This window comes from Amblyomma maculatum, chromosome 2, assembly GCF_055883805.1.
Source record: "Amblyomma maculatum isolate TAMU_Amacu chromosome 2, ASM5588380v1, whole genome shotgun sequence".
Taxonomy (NCBI): Eukaryota; Metazoa; Arthropoda; class Arachnida; order Ixodida; family Ixodidae; genus Amblyomma; species Amblyomma maculatum.
The window spans coordinates 65,047,875-65,072,627 of NC_139345.1; the positions used below are offsets into that span (position 1 = coordinate 65,047,875).

General features: G+C 44.3%; 1 protein-coding gene across 1 annotated transcript in view; it reads right to left on the reverse strand.

Moving 5' to 3' along the window:
• Positions 1-10,687: 10,687 nt before the first annotated feature.
• LOC146198847 (zeta-sarcoglycan-like) overlaps positions 10,688-24,753 on the reverse strand; it is a 49,691-nt gene continuing 35,625 nt past the window's right edge. The window contains exons 2-9 of the mRNA XM_084592667.1: positions 21,291-21,537; positions 18,856-18,975; positions 17,776-17,877; positions 15,797-15,884; positions 15,153-15,272; positions 13,300-13,372; positions 12,508-12,631; positions 10,688-11,851 (exon numbers count right to left, since the gene is read on the reverse strand). Coding sequence (XP_084448793.1) covers positions 11,681-11,851; positions 12,508-12,631; positions 13,300-13,372; positions 15,153-15,272; positions 15,797-15,884; positions 17,776-17,877; positions 18,856-18,975; positions 21,291-21,521 — 1,029 coding nt within the window. The 5' untranslated portion in view covers positions 21,522-21,537 and the 3' untranslated portion in view covers positions 10,688-11,680. The remainder of the gene's footprint in view (positions 11,852-12,507; positions 12,632-13,299; positions 13,373-15,152; positions 15,273-15,796; positions 15,885-17,775; positions 17,878-18,855; positions 18,976-21,290; positions 21,538-24,753) is intronic.

Consider the following 24,753-nt stretch of genomic DNA (forward strand, 5'->3'; position numbering starts at 1 on the left):
CGGCCCTCTCGGGAGGAGCTTGTTCAAGAGACTCTCGCACGCCAAAGTTGCTTCTTGCAAGCATTTAAGCGGACTTCGGTCGGTTGCAGTGCTCGGCTTATTCCCGTCACGGTGACTTCCCGTTTAAAATCGCGGGTGAAAAATTTCTCTCTTCCCGAGATTCCTCGGGGGAGACGCCTTGCCGGCGACCTCACTAGCTAAATCGCCGGGGGACGACACAGCCACGGCTGCCTATGCGAGATAAAACGGTTCCACTCGTAGGCGGCTCCAAACTTCGAATTCAACTCCCGAACTCCTCTCGAGCAAACCCTTTCTACCCAACTTACATTTTTCTTTTTAGAATGTCCTCATTTCCTCACTTGCAGGCAGCCTTCCGGTAGCGCAAAGGTCAATTGATTTAGGTTGCGGATTTCTGCTACTGTTTCGTAGGCATTTTTGTGTTTGTATCTGAAGTCAAGAAATTTGTAGTGTCTGTGTTTGTAAACTGTAAAGCTTGCAATTGTTTGCCAACATGCAAAAAATGAGGGGGACTTGTATACTTGCGCCCCCACCAACCACCCACACACCCATCCACACACGTACGCACACGCACGCAAGCACGCACGCGCGCGCGCGCGCACACACACACACACACACACACACACACACACACACACACACAACACACACACACACACACACACACACACACACACACACACACGCACACGCACACGCACACGCACACGCACACGCGCACACACACACACACACACACACACACACACACACACACACACACACACACACACACACACACACACACACACACACACACACACACACACACACACACACACACACACACACACACACACACACACACACACACACACACACACACACAAACCTCTGTCACAGCGCGCGCGCGCGCGCGCTGTGACAGAGGTTCAGCTTAACTCGAACATGAAGGGATGCAAGTGAGCCCATCCTCAGCGGAGTCCACCCTCGGCGAAGACAGTTGTATTCTTCAGCCACAGTCAAAAAGTTGCTATGAAATCACTGACGAAGTTCAGCGAAATAACGAGTTAAGGAAATGACGCCTTGAAGCGATGGTAAACCAAACCAATGCTCCTAGATTGGCCTTATTCCGACTTTCTAGAGGCTTAAAGAGATCGCGCTAAGATATTTTAATCATAACATGCCGAAAAACAGAAGTCATATGTTGCATACCTTTCATTCCCTTCACACCTATTTTTCAATCACCCAGAGCTGAAATTTCATAAATTGAAGTTACGGAGAATTGGTAACCATCATTAACTGTGTATAAAGATTACTTCAATTTACTAAGTCTCATCGTTTAATATCTAGGCCTTCTTTCCGGTGCTGCCTGAGCAACCCTGCAGGCCCCACGTCGTTCAAGCCAAACTCACGCTTTCTCTGAATATTACGTGTTTTATCGTCGTTTTCTCTCGGAGGAACTCTTTCTTTCCACATCTGATTTATCGAGTCATAGATTAGACCTATCGACCATAATTCCTCTCGTCGTCTTTGTCAACTTCTATCCGGTGGCTCAAATACTAAGGAGAAGAGCATGACGAAAGATATCATAAACACGCTATAGGAAGTGCTGTTGTTTTCAGTGCCTCGACAGTGCCTGCAGATAGGATGACGACTTTGCTACTTCGAAAATGGAGTGAGTCGGCTCGCATACGAGACGTATATCCCTGTAATCCACATTGCCAAAGCGCAGCAAATGAATGGTATAAGTGGATGACTAAATACTGGGATGCTAATTGGAGGAGATATTTCCTTTGCTTAGGGATTTTCAGTATTAAGCAAAACATAAATAGATACAGAATGACTCATATACATTATGATGCATTCCCGTCCTCACGTTTCTTTTTTTATTGTAATGGAGAAGTATTCTCATATAGAAGGTCGCATGTGTTTACTCCGTCCTACTTTTAGCACCAGTGACAAGCTATAAAAACCATTTCTTTAACAACCTAGAAACACTCGCTGCTAACTGCATAAGTTCCAGATGGTAACGTTATGTTGTACCGTTCCAGTTGCGACATGAGGACTGTCGCTTCAACTGTGGCAATGCTTTGCGGCCGCTTGCTTTTTTTTTTTTTATTGCGATAGCAATACTGCGCTAGGTTTGGAGCCGTCGCGTATCCCCGATCGGCCGCCGTGTTTGACCTTGAACGGTAACCGCTTCAGCCGAGCTCCGCCAGATGGCGGCACCGTCGTCGCGCAGCGCGCTGCAGCGGCGCCGCTGCCGCGCCCAGCAGATGGTTCGCCGCTGCTTCGGCCTCGCCATGTTTGCTTTGCTATGTAGACTGCTAAAGAGGGGTGCCAGCGACAAGCTGCGGCAAGGAAGCGACAACGTGCACTAGAGACAGTGGAAGAACGTCGTGCTAAGCGTCGTGCCCAAGATGAAGCTCGGCGACTGCGTTCTAGCTCTCCGAGTGCTTCCACCTCGTCGGCTACTGATGGACACATGACTGCTCAGGAACGTCGCATGCCACCAAGCGAAGACAGCGTGCTGAAGAATCGCCAGAAGAACAGTCGTAACCATTGTGTGTCATGTGTTACTCTATAGCCAAATTATCGAACCACACAAGCTACGCGACAAGCGAACACACAAGCTTAGCCATGCGGCCCTTGCTAACGCAACTTTCCAGGCTTAACCAGAGCTAAGGCACTGCCAATTTTTTTTCTTACCCATTTTCTGACAGCACAGAAGGAACTTGAAAACTTTGAGAGCACTGCAGGAATCTGCATTGCAGATATGCGAAAGCAAATGCATTGACTGCTCTTCAATACCTCCTAGAGAGTCATAATTCAGCACTTTTGGGAGTCATGACTAGACACTAGTCATGTTCATGGCCGATTGACTTACACAAGTCATGCAATCCATGGTAAGGCAAATTGAATCTCCGATTTGATTGACTCAATACAAGTGACTATGACTCTTGACTAAACTATTACTCACATACATGATATTTATATACCACTTGTCATTACTTAAAAAAAAACAGCGCTGCTACTTAGCACAAACAGAGGAGAATAATGTACAAGTGCTGTCTAACAACTGAAATTTATTCGAAACATACACAGGCAATATACACTTTTTTTCTCAAGGACCAGGACGCATGCGCACCCAAACAAGCAGCAGTCTAATCATGTTAATCCAGATATACAATTTCGCTGTCATGCAGAAGCAGCGATGGCGTGCTCAGGCAACTATCCCCTTTTCTATGGATGGGATAAGCTTCACGTAACTCCCTCAAGCTCAAATTTCCGTTCTTCTGTCATTAGAAGTGCAAGATGCCGGGCTAGTTGGTACTGCATAATGAAATAAAACAGCGCAAGGAACGGGACGAAACACGAAGGAAAGGAGACAAAGACACAGGCGCTGACTAACAACTGAAATCGCTTTTAGTCTTTTCGGCCTTTCACCTTTTTATCGTTTTTACTTTTGAACGTGACTACTCTGTTTCCGTGATTGTGCAGGATCGCATTTGGCCACACCCCTTTTTTTGTACTTTATATATGTTATATATGTCTCCTGCTTCGGAATACAATTTCAGTTGTTAGTCAGCGCCTGTGTCTTTGTCTCCTTTCCTTCGTGTTTCGTCCCGTTCCTAGCGCTTTTTTATTTCATTCTGTCATTACTTACACATTCATGCCTACCAGTCGCATCTTCATGTGACGTCATATCTTGTTTCCATATTTTGCTTCCACTCTTTGCCCCCCCCCCCCGTTTTGTGGACAGATTTCGTAAACATAGCTAAGTAAGGGTTTCGCTTTAGTAATGCATTTCTCTTTCTCGCAGATTGCGCGCAAGGGCTCACGTAAGTGAAGAACGCACATTCAGCATTAAGTAATATCATTGGGGGCCACCCCGATTATAGCGATTTCACATTAATATGGTTGCATAACCACTTTTGTTTCTTTATTCTTTTTCTGAAGCCGATAATAAGTCCGCCCATTTAGAGGCAGTAAAAAAAGAAAAACAAACCGATGCTTGAAAAATCAAATTACCGGATGTTGAACCATGTGGTATTGCCAATATCTACAATTGCCGGAGTACGAAGTTCTATCTCCTTCAGAGCGTTTGCTTGTGTGAGGGAGTGGGAGTAGGGAGCGTAGCCTAGCTGTGATTCAGGCAAGAATTTGCGCCCAGCGGGGCGAGTGCTGGAACCAAGCAGCCTAGTTCGTGGCGCCTCTTTTATCTCTCTCTTTCAGCCGTCACTGTGAGTGTTGCTACTAATCATCCTGTTCATACTAATCAAGAACCAATCATAGTGATACATCGATAATGTTGCTGGGCAATCCCGAGACGTGCCTCTGAAAGATGTCAATGTAAATATAGTATGACTGTGTTATTTGAAAACGTGATGCGAGGCAGTAACAGTCAACTTATTGTGGTTGAATGCAGTTTCTCAAAAGATGTCAGAACGAGGCAAATGTAACACAAATGAGAAGGTTTCAACGCTGCTGAATCGAATGTGGAGCGAAAGCATTAGCTGCGGGTGAGCGAGCTTATTCTTCCTCTTCGTCTTCTACTTCTTCGTCTTCTTATTCGTCTTCTTCGCCTTGTTTGTCTTCTTCTTCTTCTTCTTCTTCTTCTTTGTCGTCTCTTTTTCTTCTCGTAGTTATGCCTCTTCACGATGTAGCTGCGGCCACCCGAAGTCTCTCTTTGGCTGTGGTAGGGTTGCTTTCGCAATAAAAAAAGAAACAATAACTTCCTAACACAAGGGTGCAGCCATGAAGCATGGAGTGTGCTTGGTCCCCGTCTTCACGGACGGAACAATGGACCTCTCAGTGTTCAGGTTTTCACCATAGCCATCTGAGGGAGTTAATCTTAGTAGTGGCTTCTCTGCATACAATCGACATCCTCTCACTCATTAGCCCTAAGACTTTACAAAATGTGGTTTGGCATTACCTATCTCCACCACTGAAGGCACCTGCAGCCATTATTCTGGCGCCGGCGTGAGCACGCGGCGGGAGCTTCACATAGAGTCCTCCATCAGTCGAGTCTGCCGCTCCGCCGGCTTTCAATATGTGGCTCAGTAGTTCTCTCGTGAGCTTCGCTTGCTCTCGGCCTAGATACAAATAGCGAAACCTGGTGTGTTGTACGGTGCAACCTACTCTCCTGGCACAAAACATTTAAATCCTTTTTTACCTATTCATTTCTCGCTACGCGAGTATTTGCATATATACTTGAACAAAATACAGTGACATCCTTGCTCCCCCACATGATTGTCGGAATATTTGAACTCGATAGCGTTAAAGGCTCCTTCCACTGAAACTCCGGCGTCGGCTTCGGCGTTGTGAGCAAAAAATTATGAACATGGCGCTGGCGGTAGTTAGCTGACAACTGACATGGGGTCGCATTGACTGGACGTAGAGCTGCCTCACGTTATGTTTAGCAAGAGCTGCCAACTCAGGGCCTCTCCTTTCATATGGGAGGGCGATATCACACAGCCTGTGAAGACCACATTAATTTCACGTTACCCCTATGCTACGCAGTCACTTTAATATGGCTTGGTTAAAGTGGGGCTATATATGTCGGATGGTAGTCTAGGCTATCGCGTAATGCCCTTAAAGACGGAGCTTCAGTGTCGCTTATAATTTTTTTTCTTTTTCACTCTCATCTTCCTCCCTTGTCTTATGGGTGCTAGTCAGATATCCGCCGAGATATCCGCTGAGCCCTTCCTCTCCTCTAAATCAGGTAACAATCTAGAATCTAGCACCGAATGTATGTGCCAGCATGTAAGTATAAAAGGGCAGCTGATATCCGCATAGAACATCAGTACATGACCGACATCAATGCATTTCGCGCGTACTGGAGAATAACAGATAATGTTATCGACAATAAATTATCACCTGCTTTCTGAACTAATGGCACTTCGATCTTGGACAGCGTTAGCTCAACTGCTCCCATTCGTGAAAGTCATGTGACGTCGTCATTTGACCCCAGGTGCGACGACGACGACGACGACGATGATGATGATGTCCTGTCAAAATTGCTCATACAAACGGCGGGGAATAGGCCAGGGTACATTGCAGACGCTAACTATATGTGGACAAGGAGCGGAGCATATGATAATAATGAGTGTTGAACTAGAATTTCAGCAAAAAATCAAAAGAAAAAAAAAACAATGTCGTCTCCACCCCAGGGAAAAATCTGCCAGATGAATTTATATAATCGGGAACAGAATCGCACCCTGACTTCAAAGAATATGTTTTGGCCCTTGCCCAGAAGAGGAGAACCGGAATGGTTAGAGGAAGCCCTAATCTAGCAAGGGGAGTCACTAATTAAATTTTACGGAGAGATGCGAACAGCCTGCAGAAGAGGAAAAAGTGGTCTATGGATTCAATTTCTCCACGAGACTTGCAAAGGTTGGTAGAGAATAGACACGAACGACATAAATACAGATTTAGTTGCGGCATTCTGCACCGCAAGAGGGTCATGAACACCTCACATTGCCATGAACTACACATGTGCACACTCCAAGGCCTTCATGTCTTGGTGGTCCGCTGGAGCAAGGAGAGGCTCATGACTCATCTAACAGAGACGTTGAAAACGTTGAAAGCGTGATAATCAAGTAGACAGTATTTGGGACGCATGGGATAATAGGTCCACCAAGGGCGGGCTTAAAAAATTTGCCTTTCAATAGATGAAATGCCACAGTGGCCGGAGAGCTAGTGAAAGCGTACTTCTGTAGTATGAGGGGGAATTAAAAATAAAGGGAACGACAAAGCAAAGTATCTCTTGAATTTTCAATCGCTGTCAGGACGGAAAGTCTGTAAGAAAGCTAAATACCCTAAAGGTATTACAAGGAATCTTTATTAAGGCCAACTCAATGGCCAGACATTCTGCGACAAGAATAGGTGTATAGTCAGAGACCCAAACGAATAGCTGTAGTCATGAGCCCGGGAGTATATGCCAATAGCTGCTTTTTCATTTTACTCGGATGCATCTGCAAAAACGGCGATATGGTTAGGCAAATTGTCTAGATTCTCCTATATAAGCTCCTTTAATACGTTGGCAGAAAAATTCTTAGCATTTAATGGGAGGTTGTCATCAAATGAGAATACAGTATCCCGTGAGGACCAGGCTGTTGTTGTTGTGCCCTCAGATAATGGCACATACCCACTAGGGGGATTGGCCACACATGAATCTATTAGAAAGGTAGTTGTGCTGTTTGAGGAGCAGCCACCGCTCATTTCTTCTTCTTGCTTCGCTTCTTTCCCTACTTCACACACCTACTTATTCTTTTCCTTCACATACCTGCTAAATTTTATTTGTACCAGTAGATATAGCTTCACAAACATACAACATTACGAACAGTAAGACCGTAAAAGAAATAGACATAAGACAGTAATCTGAGAAGGTAATCGTCAGTGAAAGTGGCGCTTGGCTGCGGAAGGATCGACGGTTTGCTTGCAGAAAGGATCATGTGAGCGCTTTCCGAGGATCGGCAGTTTTTAAAGCGAAATCTTTGGTGGATCCATCAAGCCAAGTTCCTCGGAGCTCGGATTTGACCTCAGATGCTCTGCGCAGAGCTGCCAGCACTCGCTCCGTCTTCTGCTACGGCTTCGCTTCTTCTTCTACATCGCACACCTGCTCCCCCTTCTTCACACACCTGGTAAACTTTATTCTTAGCGGTGAATATCACCCCAAATATTCAACACTGCCTGACTCAATCTACATAGCCTTTGAGTCCTCTGCTTACCCTTTCCGTCCATCGCCACCGCTGCCCATCTGACTCGCCTCCTGGGACCTGCACCTTCAAAATGCGCTCGACAGCTTCGTGCCGTCTAGACCTGGTTGTGGTGTCCTTGTGGTTCACAGACAGCCATGTAGGATTCGCGCACAAAAAGCAGTGATTCGGCTCTATTTCCTTGACGTTCTCGGCCGCTTTGTGGAAGTTAAATTATAACAAATCGTCTCTGGCAGTGCTTCAACGATCTTCCGCTCTGTTGAATCACAGCCATTTTTGAGACAGGGTAAATGACTGAAACTTCTCACTGTTTCTCAGGTGGGCTTCCAGCTGTTTTGGATTTACTTTGAGTGAAGAAGAAAAATACCATGCCCGTGACTGATACCTCGTTGCGAACAGCGCGACGACTGCATACACCGTTGCTCGAATTACTTGTCGCGAGTCACGGTCGTACCTATTGCAACTCGAAGGCGAGAGCTTCGAACAAACGGTGCAGGATGGCGGTGTTTTATTCGAATTTCTTTTTATTATATTTGTACGTCAGTTACACATGTAGCATTGAACGCAAAGGGCAACAACCACACAGGAACTTAGCTTACCAGTCTTATCAACGCAGTGGCAGCTATAGGAGCACTGAGCCATTGGCAGTCGCGGACCTATAACGACAGTGTTTCAAAAACGTATTACTGGCATTCAAAAAGCCTCCCGGTACAAATAAAAAAAGAAAAAAGAAAACGCACTTCTCAAGCAGAGCTGTCGTACAAACATTACAATACGGGCTTGACACCCTATTGGCAGCGTTTTATTTTTCTCCCGCGCAATGCAATTTCTGTCGATATTTCACTTAAAAACCAGAATAACAACGAGAAAAACGACGTTTTAGAGCTGTTGGAAGCACCTCGATAGTGAGCTGGACCGCATTTTGCTCACCCACTGCCTAATGTGCGACGCTTCGCCGGCGATAACGCTATACACCTGGTAACGCAGCAGAGATAGAAGGATAGTGGTTCATGACAACCGACAGTGATGGCGCCTAGCAGATGCAAAGTGCTTATAGCTGAGTTAGTTCTGTTCAGCGTCATTTCAAAGCATAGAAATCAACTCCTTCTGGTCCGTATGGCAACTTAGTGGGCACATAAAATGTCATTTTTCATTATGAAGCCGAACGACCATTCCCTCGCCGTTTGCTAATCACTCGCTTGCCCGGCGAATCGTGATTCAAACGCATTCTCAGCAAGTTGATAGTATGGAGGCTTTACATCCTGTGATGCGACGGCGTATAGTCGCGGCACTTGTGGAACGCTAACACGAACTTCATTTCAAGCAGCATTGCAGATGAAGCATATCCAACGCCACGTCGTTTATCAAGCTTGCGCCCGCGAAGTACCGCAACTGTTCAAAAGCGCAATTATGAGTAGCCTTGAGTACATACCAGCGTCGGTTAAAAAGGGGGCAAAAAGAAAAACAGAACATTCGCATGTCACATATCCAGATCTAGCTCTGTACTGTTCCATGCTGAGTCAAAAATCCGCGCTCGCCGATCCACCGAAGCGCATTCCAACGTCTTCCAGAGTGTCGTTGACTCCCACCAGCAGCGGCAACAGTAACACCATCGTCAGGAAGAGGGAGGAGGTGCCAAGAACGGAGGAGGCCAGGCTTGCGCGATGGCGCTGGAGCCGCGCTGAATAGCGCCGGTCGGGGAGCGGGAAAAAATGTTCCGCCGTAATCGGATTCCACTCGTCGTAAACGGCATCATTTTTTGATCAACGTACCGCCGGCCCTATTGCCTCGGCTGGCGCAGCCGATGCAACGCTTGGGCACGGAAGCGCTGCGAGGCGACACAATGTACCGAGCGCTCAGCGATGGCGCTTTCTGGTCGTAATAACGCTAGACGAAACTTTTTGACACGTGTGCGCTGTGCCAGCAGCATTGTCGCTCTCTCTTTTCTATGGTACTTTTTTCTTTGTTTCTTTTTTTTTCTTTTTGGAAGGCGGGGACTTATTTGTCTAACTTTTTCTTCCGTGGTGCTGGACATCGCACAGAACTGCCTCGCGTAGAGTGCCTGTTGGAGGAAACGAGCAGCAGATCTCATATTATGTGCTAGTACGTTGAGCCAGTGTACAAGCGCTCTTTTTCCGAAACTGAAATCTTAGCACCAAATGTTTCTCCCAAGATAAACAGGTTAAACAATGCCTCTGTGGGCAATGGAAAGATGACGATAAAAACTTAGCGAAAGGAAATGTTATAACTCATGGTAAATTGAAAGACAAAACTTGCGGTTGTGTAGGCAAAAACGTTTTCACAATACTAAAGCGAAAACATTAGAAGATTTGCAATCGGCATTCATTACATAGGCGCACAAATTTGGCATTGTTCAGAATGATTAACGAATTCTTCGAATAAATTCCAGGAATTTTGGTGAACGCCACGCATGAAGAAATAAAGATTTCGCTGCAGCAAGTTAACAAGAATTGCTCACAGGGCTTTCACCGACGCCGAGCGACCGAACAATCCAATCGAAATTTCCTTCATAAACAAGATACTGTCATAATATTATATAGAATGCGAAAGTGAAAGTGCTAAAAATTTAATTTCTCCATTTAATGTGCACCTGTGAATTTGTGCAGAAGCATTCGATGTCATTATTAGCAAATCTGTGCGCCATTTTTATTCTGCGCATATGCAAATATATTCAAATGTTCTTGCAACATTTGTGTTCTAAGTGCTGTGACAAATTCTTCTGCCTCTCTTAATAATTGTTTGCGCGCGGTATAATTCCACTTGTTATATTATTTAGAATGGCGAGGGTGTTTTTCAAACAAGCCTGCTTAAGAAATAGAAAATGTCCTTCGGTTAGTCCATAATTTTCTATCCAACCATAAACGACGCCGCTACTGGATCAAATCTTCAATTATTGTACTTTTTATGTGTAGCTCTCAGCATAAAAGACTAGGGAGTTTTGCTGTATTTCAGCGGCGGAGCATTCAGGAGCGCGCTCAGCCCGCCATGCAGCACGACACAGTAGGCACTGAATTCAGTAAATAAAAAACGTTAGAGGTACGTTTATTTACAAACACCTAACATGAAGTGTAAGGCAACAATGTTGAGGCAACAGATATACCCATTGTTCTATCGTTAACAGTAAACGCTCTAAGGATAAGCGCTCTATACAAGGTAACTTCCATACAGTCGTTCTGAAGGGCTTTGATTATGTCACGTGAGAGCAAGAAATTTCTCAAACACTTTCATGAGGCTCCCGTCACCACGTCTAAAACTTGTTTTCTCTTAATTTCGAAGCAGGCGGTCACTGACATTCTTTCACTTCATGATTATTTCAATGAAATATTCATAGGGAAGCTCGGCGACTTTCTGTTGTCTCATGTTACTGGGCATGATTAATTTTGAAAATGAAAGCTGATGAGCTCCATGAATTAATTTAGTGGGAAAAGAAGCATTAAAACGTAAACATCTTGGCAGCGTGATAGCTTAATTATGATAATTTGTGTGCTTTATACTGGTCTATGTAGCATAATCTTTGGATAAAAGTGCTCCACTTGGTTATTTCAGGGATCCTTATCCCATTGATGAAGATGCCACTTTAAACGTCCCGACGCATACGCTGCGTATATATCTAAAGTATATACCTCTAATTATTCGAGAGCTTCATCTTTGGCAAGTTAGCAATAATTATTACTAATAATAAAGAGTCCGGCAAGCTCTGAGGCCGTCGCCTAACAGCATCTGGCCGGGAAGAACGTTTGCACTGGTGTCAAGGTTTTCTTCTCTACAAGTCTCCAATATTTATCAGGACAAACTTACGGCATTTTTCTACTGGGCTCTTTGCACTTGGAACAAAAACGTTTGTCAGTTTGTCCACATCACGCTCGCACTCGCTAAGCTCGATCGCAGATACTGGAAACTTCGTCTAGGCGCACACGCTGTTCCTGTTTGGCTTGGCTTCACTTGCACACGCTGTCGTCCGCCCGACACTGACCGTCCGGATCGGAGAGGAACAACACACCGGTCTGGCAAACACAGAGCTGAAACACATTCTTGTAAGGACTTCCCGACAACGCCGGCAACGGTGTCTTGAGGTTCTGAAAAACGATGCGCTCCGAGTCCAGGAAGATCTGCAAAGAAATGACACAGCCGTTGAAATGATGTGGTGAATGGTTACAAAATCCTAGCATACCGAATTTATTTATTTTGGACCGTATTACCATAATGGCCACATTTTTTGCATACTCAACAAGCGGCGTCAGGACACACCTTATTTGGCACTATGTCGCTAGCTCCATCACTGTGGCAACGCAGCGGTGCGAGGAAGATAGCCCAAATAATGAAGCACGTGTAATTTAGCCGTCGTTAGAACCACGCCGACATGCCATCGTACAGAGCAAGTGAGGGTTTGGGTAGGAAAGGGGCGAAATAAGAAGGGAATGAAAAATGTGAAAAAGAAAAAACTAAACGGAATAAAAATACGAATTATCTCAACCTCGTGCATAACAAACAAGAAGAAGGTGAACTTTTAAAGTTAACGAACAAGGACATTGTCTTGCAGTATCTTGCCCTGTAGGTGCTTTTAAATCTAGTATCGAGGCTAAGTCAAAACGTTCAAATTTCAAGCCATTTTCTCAACAAAAGAACTTCTTTGACCTTCGATCTAGCGTCAGTATGCCCATAAATGCAAAGCGTTTCTTTTTCTATAAACGAAAAGTCTATCTAGTCTTTATCTTGAGTGCACTTTTCAAAAAATCTCTACCCGTTTTAATAAGGAAATACTCACCTCTCCTTGCCTGGACTGGAGTGTAAGGTTCCGGTGGCAAGCGACACTGATATCTCCGGCTTTAGACTCTACTAGAACCCCCTGCGGTGCTTCCACCTTCAGTCTTCGAGTCGGCGACTCAAGTCTGTAAAAGCCAAGTTTCCGCGTTCAAATTATGACGCCGTTTATTTTTTCATAAAATATATTTCGCAATGTATCTTGCTGCACCATTCATCACGAGTCAGTTCAAAATGCTTTTCAATGAGATGTATAAAAAAGTTCCATTGTAGCTATTGTTTAGTCTCAATAAATTGCTGCCGAACTGGGTTTAGTGCTTTGCCGTTAATGCGAACTTCACAAATGTTTAAATCCTACACTGGGGGTTCATACTGCCATAGCCATGCACTGTGGTTACAGCCGGGTAGAATTGTTAAGTGTGCAACGACCGCCATACAGAAGTCCTCCGCGGCAAAAGATTGACCACTGTTTTAGCGTTTCTTTCTACCTAAAAATAAAGCTGTCCATCAAAAATAAAGCTTGAGAGTTTTGGTGCCACTGGCATTCTTCGATATAGTCAAACATCAAGAAGCTGAGTTCGTTTGCTGCTTCGAATAGTTAGCGGAGTAACCAGGAAGGATGTGAACCATGACCTATTGTTACCAACAGCTGTGTGTGTTTTAATATTAATATCCTACTATAGTTGTCCACTCTTTGCCCATAGGCTTGGGGAAAGATTAGATTTCAGGATAAGTTTTAGATCAGTTTGTAGTCGCGTAATATCTGTTCGGAATTTTGAGGGATTTTTGTACTCACTTTAATTGCTTGAATGTCTCGGAACGAACCAAAGGTGTCTGCACTGAACCGTCGAACCTTACTCCTCCAGGACCTGTAATACCAAGGAAAAAAAATTGGTCTGCGTAGAAAGACTAATAACTGGACAACCGTCTTGTTGCTTATGAAGAACACCAACGTTACCCACGTGGAGAAAATTTGCGGATGCATCTGCTCTCCGTTTACAAAGCGTGAACGTGTGGTTGTGTGTGTTAGCGCTGTTTCAAATTTTCCTATAGTAATTTGGAAACTACTTCGCGATTTCCAATCAAAACTGTATTTAAAGATCATATATACACATATTGAAGAGGAGCGAAAAGTTCGGCATGTTGCTTAATATTCATAATGGAAGCTAAAACACACAAAAAAAAGGCGAGCACACTGAAGGAAGAGACCACACAGGACACGCGCTTCCTAGCAACTAAACCGTTTTATTCCACGCTCAGAATATACCGGGTTAACGAAAACTACACAAAGAATAAGGACGCCGGGTTAAGACAATAAAGATCCTTAGCCGTTACTATCTAAAAATGCAACTTCTTTCTCAGTAAAAGAAATAAATGGCTTGCTGACACATTCTTCAGCCTTAGCGATATATTACGATTCCGTGATCTCTCTTGCCCTCTGGTCGCTATGCACAAAGATTATTGTAGTTTGCTCCTTGTGCTGTGTGGTTTCTTTCTTCAGTGTGCTCGTCTTTTTCCGCTTTAGTTTTCATTATGTATACACATATTCTTTTCCGACGGTTGTAATAAGCATCCGTATAAGTCCTGGTCTCCTACATTTCCAAGAAACAAATTTATGTATTTAAAATTCAACTTTTAGACTTGAAAAAGTCTCTGAGTCAGCCCAATGGCGTCACCTGCGAAATGCTAAAGAGCGTTTGCAAATCTCTTACTAAAGCATTGCTGTAAATATCTCTTATACCCCTTGCGACACCACCGCTACCATGCCTTTCGGCGGCAAAAGTGTTAAGGTTGTCCTAGTGGACCTAAGTATGATGTCACTAGTGAACAAACAAATTACAGAATGGATAAAGTTAGCAAGAAGCACTATAGATTGATGGAAGCCGAACAAGTACGCTTGGTATCAAAACAATAAAGAATTATAAAAATGATCTCTCGACAAAACAAAATTTACCTCGTCTGATGAAGCTCTTTTTCAAGGAGCGTTATTTCGAATTGCCCCTCATAGTTCTCGAAGAGAATTCGTGCTTCTACATTACACTCGTGTCTCGGTACTGTACAGTAAGTTTATGAATGACTTAGAAATATTGGCTCGTAATTTTCTTTTAAGATAACTGTTTAGGCTCTAGCACTACAAAATATGAGACGTCAGCGTGACATATGTCTACATTGACTACGGGCGTGCTTAAATGACTGGGCAGGCAAACAACACTTACAACTAAAGGCCACTTTATGTCACTGCTGTGGACCTCGTCGACTCTGCAGTTAACATACAAAAGCCTGCAAGGAGCCATTGCAAAAATAGGCGTCTTTTTTTTTTTTTAGAAATTGCATCAACTGTAATTGGTCGTTTCGTGTTGATCGGAGTGAAACTTGTTTCTAATGCCAATTTAGGGTGTTTAGCGATGGATTTCGCTTTATCGTGCAGTGTAATGTGCAGGGAGTCAACTAAACTTTCTGGAAACTCTTAATCTTGTTCCCCAGACGTTCCGGTTATAAGTGGACTTTTAAAAAGAGTTCCACTTATAAGCGGAACCTTTCAAACGTTCCACTTACAACTTGAATCTATGTGGAACCAGATTAAAAGTGTAAGGTACGGGCGCGTTTGAAGACAAGAGCGCCTCAAATACTTGTTAGCATGTAGCTCACCAGTGACTTTGAGAGAATCTGCTGCTACCGTGACTTCATCGTCGGCTGCTCGAAATAGGAGCTTCCCTTTGGAATCTCGAACTCGAAACTCCTCAGCGAATGCTTCGACGATTGAATTTCCTGAAACGAGAGTGGCAGTGCCACGCATTAGAGCTCCTAGTTCACAAGCAGCATTCACATTGATAAATATAATAACAACCTTACGTATAGAAGAGTAATAAGGTTTTGCCGTAACTATTTTAGCAGCGTACCTATTTGAATGCATTCGCAAATATAAACAGTCTACATATTAGTTCCCAGAACATTAAAGTTTACAGCAATTGCCTCCAGCATATTATAGCAAAAGAGACGACTTTTTGTTTATTCGGAGTAAACTAGTGCATGAGAGACGTAATTATCATTTCAAAGCAGCAGATATGGTAACAACTTCATTCAATTTTCCTTGCAGACTTAGCCTGTTAAGGAATCAAATTCCCCAGTACGTCCGTTTTTTCAGAGTAATGGCGGACTTAAACAACCAAGGACCCTATTATCGCGGTACATTGCGCCGTCCATTAACTGTATGGGACCTGAGATTAAAGCTCAAAGATTCACGGGCTAAACTTGCTGAGGACGACCTTTAAGACCTATTAAAAACCACTTACCTATAAATAGCCTATTAGAAATTTGCCCTTTGTTGTTTCTGGCATTGAGCGTTATGTTCTTGGAAGACTCTATGTTCAGAGGTTGTTCCTAAAAATAAAATAGAACAAAATGTCATAAAGGTGAAGCTCACGAGATATTCATCCAAAAATATAGCTCGACTAGTCAAGATAGCAGAAGGAGAGAAATATAAGAAACTAGTGCTCCTGACAAACATTGGCCTAAAGCGGTCCACGACTGCAGTAAACCAGCCTGTGTGGTTATCATTATTTTTAAACAAGGCTTCAGTCCCCGAACGCAAAAATATCCTCCCTCAGTACTCGTTTCCAAACGCAGCCTACGAGTTTGCGATCCAGACGCAATTTAATTTTGGCACTTGGTAACTCAAAGCTCGCGCCTGTTGAGCCAGTAGCCGCGCACCAAATGCCCCCAACAGTTTTGCGTTCACTGGTTGATTTTGTCTTTTTTTTTTTTTCATGGTCAGCGCAGAACATCCTAAAGGGAAATCGCCCGCAAGTAAATAAGTAAAAATGCTCGCACCGGTCACCAAGCTCGAACGAATAAAAAATAACTGCCCAGAAATTCAGCTCAGGACACGTGAGCTACAGAGTTCTCTTCAGAGCCACTCCAGCAAAACATATTCAAGCAGCGCCTAACGGTCGTCGTTACCAAACAGCGACTACGACAGAGAGCCCTAGCGTACGCCCAGGTTAAGGGCTTAATGAAGCTTGCGAGAGGTGCCCCGTGTCGTAGGCTTAATGAGACCCACTGATTGCGTGCCAACCATTATTAACGCAGCCACCAGCCGCCGCACGGCGCCCTCTCCCCTCGCGGCCTCCTCGTCACCCTTGCCCTCGAATGCCGGAACCTCGCATCGCAACGCTACAACAGGTAACCCAGGATGATCGCGCGCGGCATACCATTAACGCCTACGAGTCGAACCGAATGCGGTGGGCGCGAGAGGTGTGGAGGGAGTTCGAGGGCAGGCCGCAATGCTCCACTCGTTTCCGTTGCCCTGTACATGCGTCGTCGACACGAGTGGTTGGCCTCCGTCGCGCGCTCGCGAGCGTCCGGGTTCAGATGTGGTTCTTGTTAGGAAGGCTGGAAAGCGGCTTGGACCTACTTCGACCCTTCCAGCATATACACCTGCTTCCTCTCCCCAGGGAAGTAAGTACGAGTGTTTTGGGGACCACGCAATCGCAGCGGCCAGCCGGGTCGAAGTTCATGCCTGCAGGCGAAGGTTTCGTAGAGAGTGCTTCGCGCAAATGTGAACGCTACGCAACGGTCTCGCCTCGTTGCTTTTACATTGCGTTTGGTTGGCTGCGCTTCGAGCTCAAGAGCGGTTACAAGGGTGTAGACCAGAAAGGAGAGGAGAGCGGTGGTTCATCGAAACAAACGTTCGTGTGGGTTGGGTGTTTTCCGGAAATCGACTCTCCGCAGTAACAACCTCGGCTATAGTAGTGAAGAGGATACTTCGCTGGAAATCCTCTTAAACGGCAACGTAATTAAGAGCCTGCCAGTTCGCTGCCCGCTTGCGGTTCGGTTGGTTTAATTCCGACTTCGCGTAGACACGATTAAAGCGTGAACAGGGAAAGGGGGCGAGTAAATGGGTCGGACGAACGCAAGGCTCATTAACATTTCTGTTGATAGCCATCGCGCAGGACCACACGTGCCTTGACCATCATGAACGCACTGGCCGTTGCAAATAACTGCAGAATATATTCGAACATGTGTGGTATAATATGTGGCCAGTCATTTTGAAGAGCACTGCAGGCACACCTTCCGCACAGCCAAGGCCTAGAGCAGAGAGTACTAACGCGTTCACTAAGCGGGCGTGTTGACTAAGGAAACGTTTTCGTCTACCTGAATGACATAACAGCTACGAAAGCTGTTTAGAAAGATTGCAACACTTTGTTTTAGACTGATGGCACCACGATCGCAAAGCTTGTGCCCATGAGAAGAAAGACTGATGCGACCTTACCCTCCTTGATCGAATCTGGGCAGCGTAGAGAGAATGCAGAAATTCAGCTTCTCCTTCGAGCCGCACACCGCTTTCCACGATGCGTAGCCGACCCATACCGTCCTAAAAGTGGCAGAAAAATAGGACTCACCATCGATGTTTTCAGCCAGAGAACACAACCTCTGTCAATTCTCAAAACTTATTTTAGTTATTAGATAGATAGATGGATTTATTGAAGGGAAAAATAGTTATTAGATATTGTTATTTCCGTGTCTCATTTCAACAGCTTGCTCCTGCCGTTGGAGTTTTCATACTTCGTTGTGATTCCTTCAGCAATCACAATGGTAACAAATTGTGCCAGTTTTAAGAAAGTGATTTGTGATGTTCTCTGCCTGAAGTGTTCTCAGGCATTGCCTTTTCGCCAGATGGTCCTTCCATGATTGAGATAATTAGTAAAATATTCTTATTCTTTCTATTTTATTGCCACAATTTTGTATTCAGATTAAATTTTTTACAAAAGACACGCGCTTCTGATTAATACGTTAGGAGCTAAGCCCTTCGCTGGCCCACTCATCAGTAAAGCTAGGCCAACAATCACCACTCGGCATGAGTCGAAATATCTTTCCAGTTCCCTAAACACACAAAAAAGAAAAAGAACGCTTGATGTTTTGAGGCTTCTGCTAGGTTTATACAACAGCCTTATTGCTTCTGCAGCCGACATTATCGCTGCCATGCATTTTCAAACGTTAATCTACCATATTTATTTCGGTTTTGAAATTTATAGTGAATTTTTATACAGTGCATACCAGTGTCGCCCTTTCCGCTTAGTTGTTAGAAAACTGTGTCCCTGCACAACAAGCAACGGGGGGAAATAAATATTTTTCTTTCAACTGTCTCTGTTCTGACTGTTGTTTTTCTGCTTTCGCGCTTAAATTACACTTTCCAGCTTCAAGGAAACGCTCATTCCGATAATAAAGGTTTCCGACATAAAAGAGCAATCTTTGATGACCTCAAGCAGCCCACGAACCACGAGGCATGCCTTAATTAAAAATCTCGAATTCATTCGAATGCAACTGCGATTCAGTGGACAAAATGACTCACCAGTGAGAAGTCCAGCACCCTGAGCACCCACACTGTCAGCGCCACGTTCATGATGACCATAGCAAAGAGGAGCGTCACCAGCAGGTACAGACACCGTTTGCGCCACCCGTATATGCCCACCTGCACGATGGGTGCAATGAAAACAACACAAATCTTATGCCTACTAGTGTTCTGCAACTTACATGCAATTGTGAGTGTTAGGTAACAGAGGTAGGCACTAGTTTCTGTAACGCAATACTTCGCGGTCAACAGCGCTCTATAAAACCAGAGAAGTTCCTTGATAAAGTCACATCCCGTAAAATTTCAAAATTCGCGTGTAAGCTATTGTCCCGCCGCGATGGTGCAGTGGTAAGACGCCCGACTACTGTGCCGAAGTGCCTTTGGTTCTATACCGACCGCCGGCGGCTGCGTTTCGAAGCAAACTACATGGAGAGACTTCCGTGAGCTGTACGATGCCAGCGCACGTTAAAGATCCCCAGGTGGTTACGAAATACCCGTAACCTTCCACTACGGCGCCCCTTTCTCTCTTTCTACTTTCACTCCCACCTTCCTCCCTTCCCTTACGGGGCAGTCAGGTGTCCACATAAACAAGTGTGACAGATACTGCGCTTTTCCCTTCCTGTGGACCAATTATTTTTATAAGCTAAAGCCGCAACGTTTTTTCTCAAACTGCGGTTATCCGGACAAACAAGCGGCTTTATCAGAGCACCTACCGCACGATTATTCATTTGACTGTTTACGTATGAGCAAGGGATTTTTAGCTAGCGCTTTTCCGTGAATATGTTTTACCTCGATTTATCGCTGAGCAGACAGTATTTTCCGTAGAATAACTTGAACACTTAATGTTTACCTTAGAAGTTAATTGTTCACGTTCTCTGCTGGTCCTGCGAGTGTTTAAGTACTTTTTATTAAAATGCAGCTGCTCGCACGAATGTCTATTTATGGAAGGAGGATATTCGAGGCAGGGATGGTGCATCTATGGATAAATGCCGGCCTCACCTGCTAATTCCCACGAGGAGTGAAGCGAGCATAGATTCTAGGCGTCATTACTCGCTAAATCTGGTATAAAAATGCGATAGCAGGTCTCTGATATGGTAAAATTATCTGGTAATGAGTGTGTACGCAGCCGAGGAAAGTATAATTTGAGAACTGCGCAGCAATAATGATTTTGTATAAAGTTATCTCCTTACTCAGACATTTCGAAGAAATTGCAGAAAAGATTCCTAGAACGTAATTTCTTCACATATTGTATACATCTGCAAATTCTTCCTCGGCCGGCTACGGTAGTTTCTTCCGATTTATTTTCAAAACTACTCTCGACTAACTTTTTGTGACAGTCCTAATTACTCGTTGTAAATGCAGGGCTACCTTCAGACCAAAAGCATTGCTGCTCATTCGAATCTTAGACCATTCTGCAAACAACTTCAAAAAGAACAATGCAAAATTCCGCGGCTGTGTCACGAATATGCTATAAAATTTCAGCCGTCTGGGTTTTATGGCAGGTGTATGTCGACTCGGGGGATGAGCAGAAAAAAATTATTTTACAACAAAAAATAAATACATAAGCGTAAAAGTCCCGCATCGCAAGAAAATCTGGCGTCAGTCTTTCCATTGTTGAACGTTGCAATTGACTGACGGGGGCGTGACCTTACTGACGGGGGCGTGAGCTTATCACATGACTTCACTCAGGAATTTTAAACACCCCGCCACGCTCCCACAAAACAAAACTTTAGGAGTTGAATGAAGAGATTAGGAAATTAGCTTGAACCCGCTTCTTTTACAGCGCGAGGCGAAGGCGCTACCGACTATACAACAAAGAGCAAGCTTGTAGCGCTTAGCAACAAGCGGGGTTATACGTATGTCGTGGGACCTTTCACTAAAAATTACGAGGGACTTTAGCGACTAAAGTAGAGAAAGCTACGTAACTGTCACTAATTAGTAACTAATTTTTAATTATTTATAAGCAGTAACGAATCAGGTAACTAATTATTACTCAGAAATTATTTATTATTGGATTACTTGATTAGTCATCAATTGGTAATTAATAATTTATTAATTAGTAATTGATCATTGATTGACATATGACCATATAAGGCACGAATTCGCTCATATGAGGTGGTGCTCTGTGATTGGTCGATACCTCTATGACGTCATCCGGCCTCGGCCAATCAGAACGCCGCAAAAGCGGGACACATTTTGTCCACGGCAGCATGAGCCATTAAAGGCTTTCGCCTTAAAAGTGATATTTTAGGACTGTGTGGTAGTGAGTATGCGTGCAACTAGAGAGGTCCACAGGCCTCTACCCATTCCCGTCCTTAAGGATCTTAAGTGTTCCAATTTTTTTCCTAGGAATTAGAAGTTCACGCCATTTCTGTGAACTGGTGCACAACGGCATCTTAAAATATCCACCAGTTTTTTCTCAGTTGTGAGGGTACCTGCTGCTTCTGGATGAAGGCGGCTGCGGCTGCATCGTCGTCGTGGCAGGCGACGAGATCCTCAGCCACGACGGCGTCGACGAATATGGACGGGCGGCGCTGGTCCCAAGCCGAAGGGCGCCGCGGCCCTTCCCATATCGAAGACCTCCGGGAACCAGTGCCCCCCGCTGGTGTCACCATCAGCGAAGGCACCAGAGGACCCGTAACCGCGCCCGCCGCTCCGGACGCCATGCTCAGCTCGACTCACCTGGGGAAAGAGAGAGATATGCATAAAACTTTAATGTCCACTGGTGCGGGCTGCTTCATCAATAAAGGGAGAGACAGAGTAGGTTAATGTGCTAGCCCCTTCAACCGGACGTCGTCAGAGCAAGTAGAAGCTGATAGGAAGAGTAACAAAGCACAGTTTCCTTATTACAAAATATAGTACAATTTACAACATTGTATATCATCATTTACGTATCATTTTATGTAGTGAACAAAGATAGGCCTCTCACGAACATAACAAAAGGACGACATTTGTGGTCTGAAAAAGGACTCACTGTTCGAATATTAAGATAGCTCATAACCACAACCGATAAGATACACAGAGGTCTGACCCCACAGATGATATAAAATACTTGAAAGGGGGGCAAGTTGGGCAAGTGCCACTCTGGGGGGCCCGAAGGCGTCAGAAAGAGCGCCACGTGCGTTTGTGTAGACCAAGGGTCGCGACCACTATATGCTGCAAAACAGATCACGCCAGTGATCTGTTAGCATGCTTGCGCCGCACGGATAAGTCAGCAGCAGAACAAATACGATGGTTCTTGAAGAGCGCTCTGCGCTCGAAAGGGACACATCATCTTCCCGCAGCAATAACCAACTGTGCGAACTTGTTTTGAAGCAAGGGAAGTTTTCACAAGAGCCACGGCTTTCTAAGAACTTGATTTATGCTCAGTACTGTCTTCAGGAGCGGCGACAATGAAAGAACCTTTGTATAAGGAGAACCCCTGGAGGGAGAAGGCTGCATGCAGACGCAGACGATCAGAAGACAACGAGAATAACTGACACGAGGGCTGTTTCTATAAGCCGCACCATAACCTAGGAAACGTTGTACCGCAACTTATACATGGTATAGTTTAGATTTTAACAATTCTGCAATTTTAGTTGCTGTCCAAATCAATCGAGACAGTATAAATGAGAAAAGAGCGCCCTGCTAAACTGAGGCTGCGTGCCGGATTTCTCGACGGGAAGGAAAGAAAAGGTCCACGCAGGAGCAAGAACCTCAGGCGTTACCCAGCGGGTCAAGCCATTTTCAGAAGCACGACACTAGGCAGGTTGATGCTTTTAAGGCTGTTCTTCTGTGGCACACTAGAACATTCTAATGCGCCGCATGATATGCGAGGCCATACGCGAAAAAACAGGTGGCCGGGGTGCAGGAGTTCACCGGATGGAATTGCTTGCGAAACAGTGCTAGGTCAGTGTAGGGTCGAGGCTTTTTACTTTCCAGTGGTAAATTAACATTTCTAGGATGATATACGTTGAAAACATATTTGCCTATGAGCTTGCAATTTTTTATTGCAGGGTCTGGCTAGTGAAAAACTATTTTCATGGCATTAAGAAGAAATGAAGATAGACATTAAATATAGGAGACGGTTGTATACACACTCAGAAAGCACTCAAACGCGTTGGCTCCATTACATTCTCGTCAGGCCAGCGTCTATTCATGGCCGCGTACGCTTTTACATCGTTCTGGATTTCAATGCCGTTCCCATCACAGCTGCTTATATAAGGCAAGCAATGGAGCCTGATGTTTTCCTGCTCAAAATTATGGCTTATAACTTCGTAGATCAATGTCAATGCTGCGAAATATTGAGGACACCACCCTTGTTGAACACGTCCTCTGCACTCGAAGACCTCGCAATGGACGCCATACTTGCCACGATTATTCCGCTTTGGCAGGTTTCGAGTGAAGTTCAGAGGTACTGTCACATATATCAGGCAAGGAAGAACACTCCGAAATTGAAATGCAGATTGCTTGCGACATCGAAGATGATGCTTCTTGCCCAGGGTAAGGCGAATCGCACTGAACGAGCCATTCGGCGTCACTATTCAAGTTGAGCGATTTGAAGAGCTATGTTAAGCAAATAGAAATACAGATAATAAATCATCACAGAAGGATGTCAGAAATATAGAGAAATGAAGTGCAAAAAGATACATGGGCCTCTAAATTCTTACAACTTAGATCATAGTGAGTGGCAATACTTGATGATCAATCAATTCATTCAGTTAGTAAACGTGATTAATCGAGGATACATGGGCCTTTAAATTCCTACAACTTAGATCATATTGAGTGGCAGTACCTGATGATCAATCATTTCAATCTGTTATTTCGTGCAGCATGAAAAAAACATGCATAGTAGATTAAATGGCAGGTAATGCGCTGGGCTTGTATGGATGGCCATCACGTTCAAGATGAATGACTGAAAGAAAACATTATGCAGAACGGTTTTGATAAAGCTAATGATATAGTGATAAAGGGGTGATTTTTCGGCGACGGACTGCGTCTGATAATTCCGATTTGTTGATGTTCTGTGGCGTTCCTTGAGGCTTCGGTGTTACAGATAGTGTGAGCTTGTTTGGCATCCCTAAATGGCAGAAGCATGTTACAGTTACATTTAGGTCAAACTGATATAAAGTATAGGTAGTTTATTGATGTGCTGCGTTAATGACGTCGTTACACAGAAAACCCGGAATCGGTATCGGTATATTGAGTGAAAAATTACGGGCATGACGCTGACAGGTGGTAACTGACATAACCAAGCACTGATTCTTCGATGCTTTGTGTGACTTGACGTGATCACATAATATCAGAAAATTGGAAGGAGCTGCCAAATCGGGAATGGATGATTAGCGGTGGGAAAGTGAAATAAGAATCAACCTTCCACCTTGGAAGCCGAGTACATGTACTCGAACGAAAAGCGCTATCGCGTCACGCCTTTAAAGGCACAACTTAAGTTCCTCCAATAATTTTTACATCCAATTATGATCATTCAAAATTATTTTCAGAAATCAGATGCATAGTCCTTACGCAAATTACCGCATTTTATCATTGGCGAACGTTTTCATAAACATACCGAGGCGGTGTTATTTCAATGTCTTACTTCAGTGCCTCATTTCACGCTTGCATTGTTGTTTACCATTGTTTTGGCTCAATTCTTGATGAAAATCGAAGCCATTAAAAAACAAAAACTCAAAAGAAAATATTTTTGTTGTAAAAAAAAAAAGGAAGCAATGAGCTAAGATATGGCTTCACGTCGTTTTCCTTTCTTGATGCTGAATAAGCTTAAAACTCAATACGTTGTTAAGCTCTACGCTGTTATTAACGAAGCCTCATTTAAAAGAAATATGTTCCTGACAGTCAATGTGTAGACTGTGCAGAATATAGATGGGTTCAATTAACTCTGTTTTTAGAGAAAACAGGATG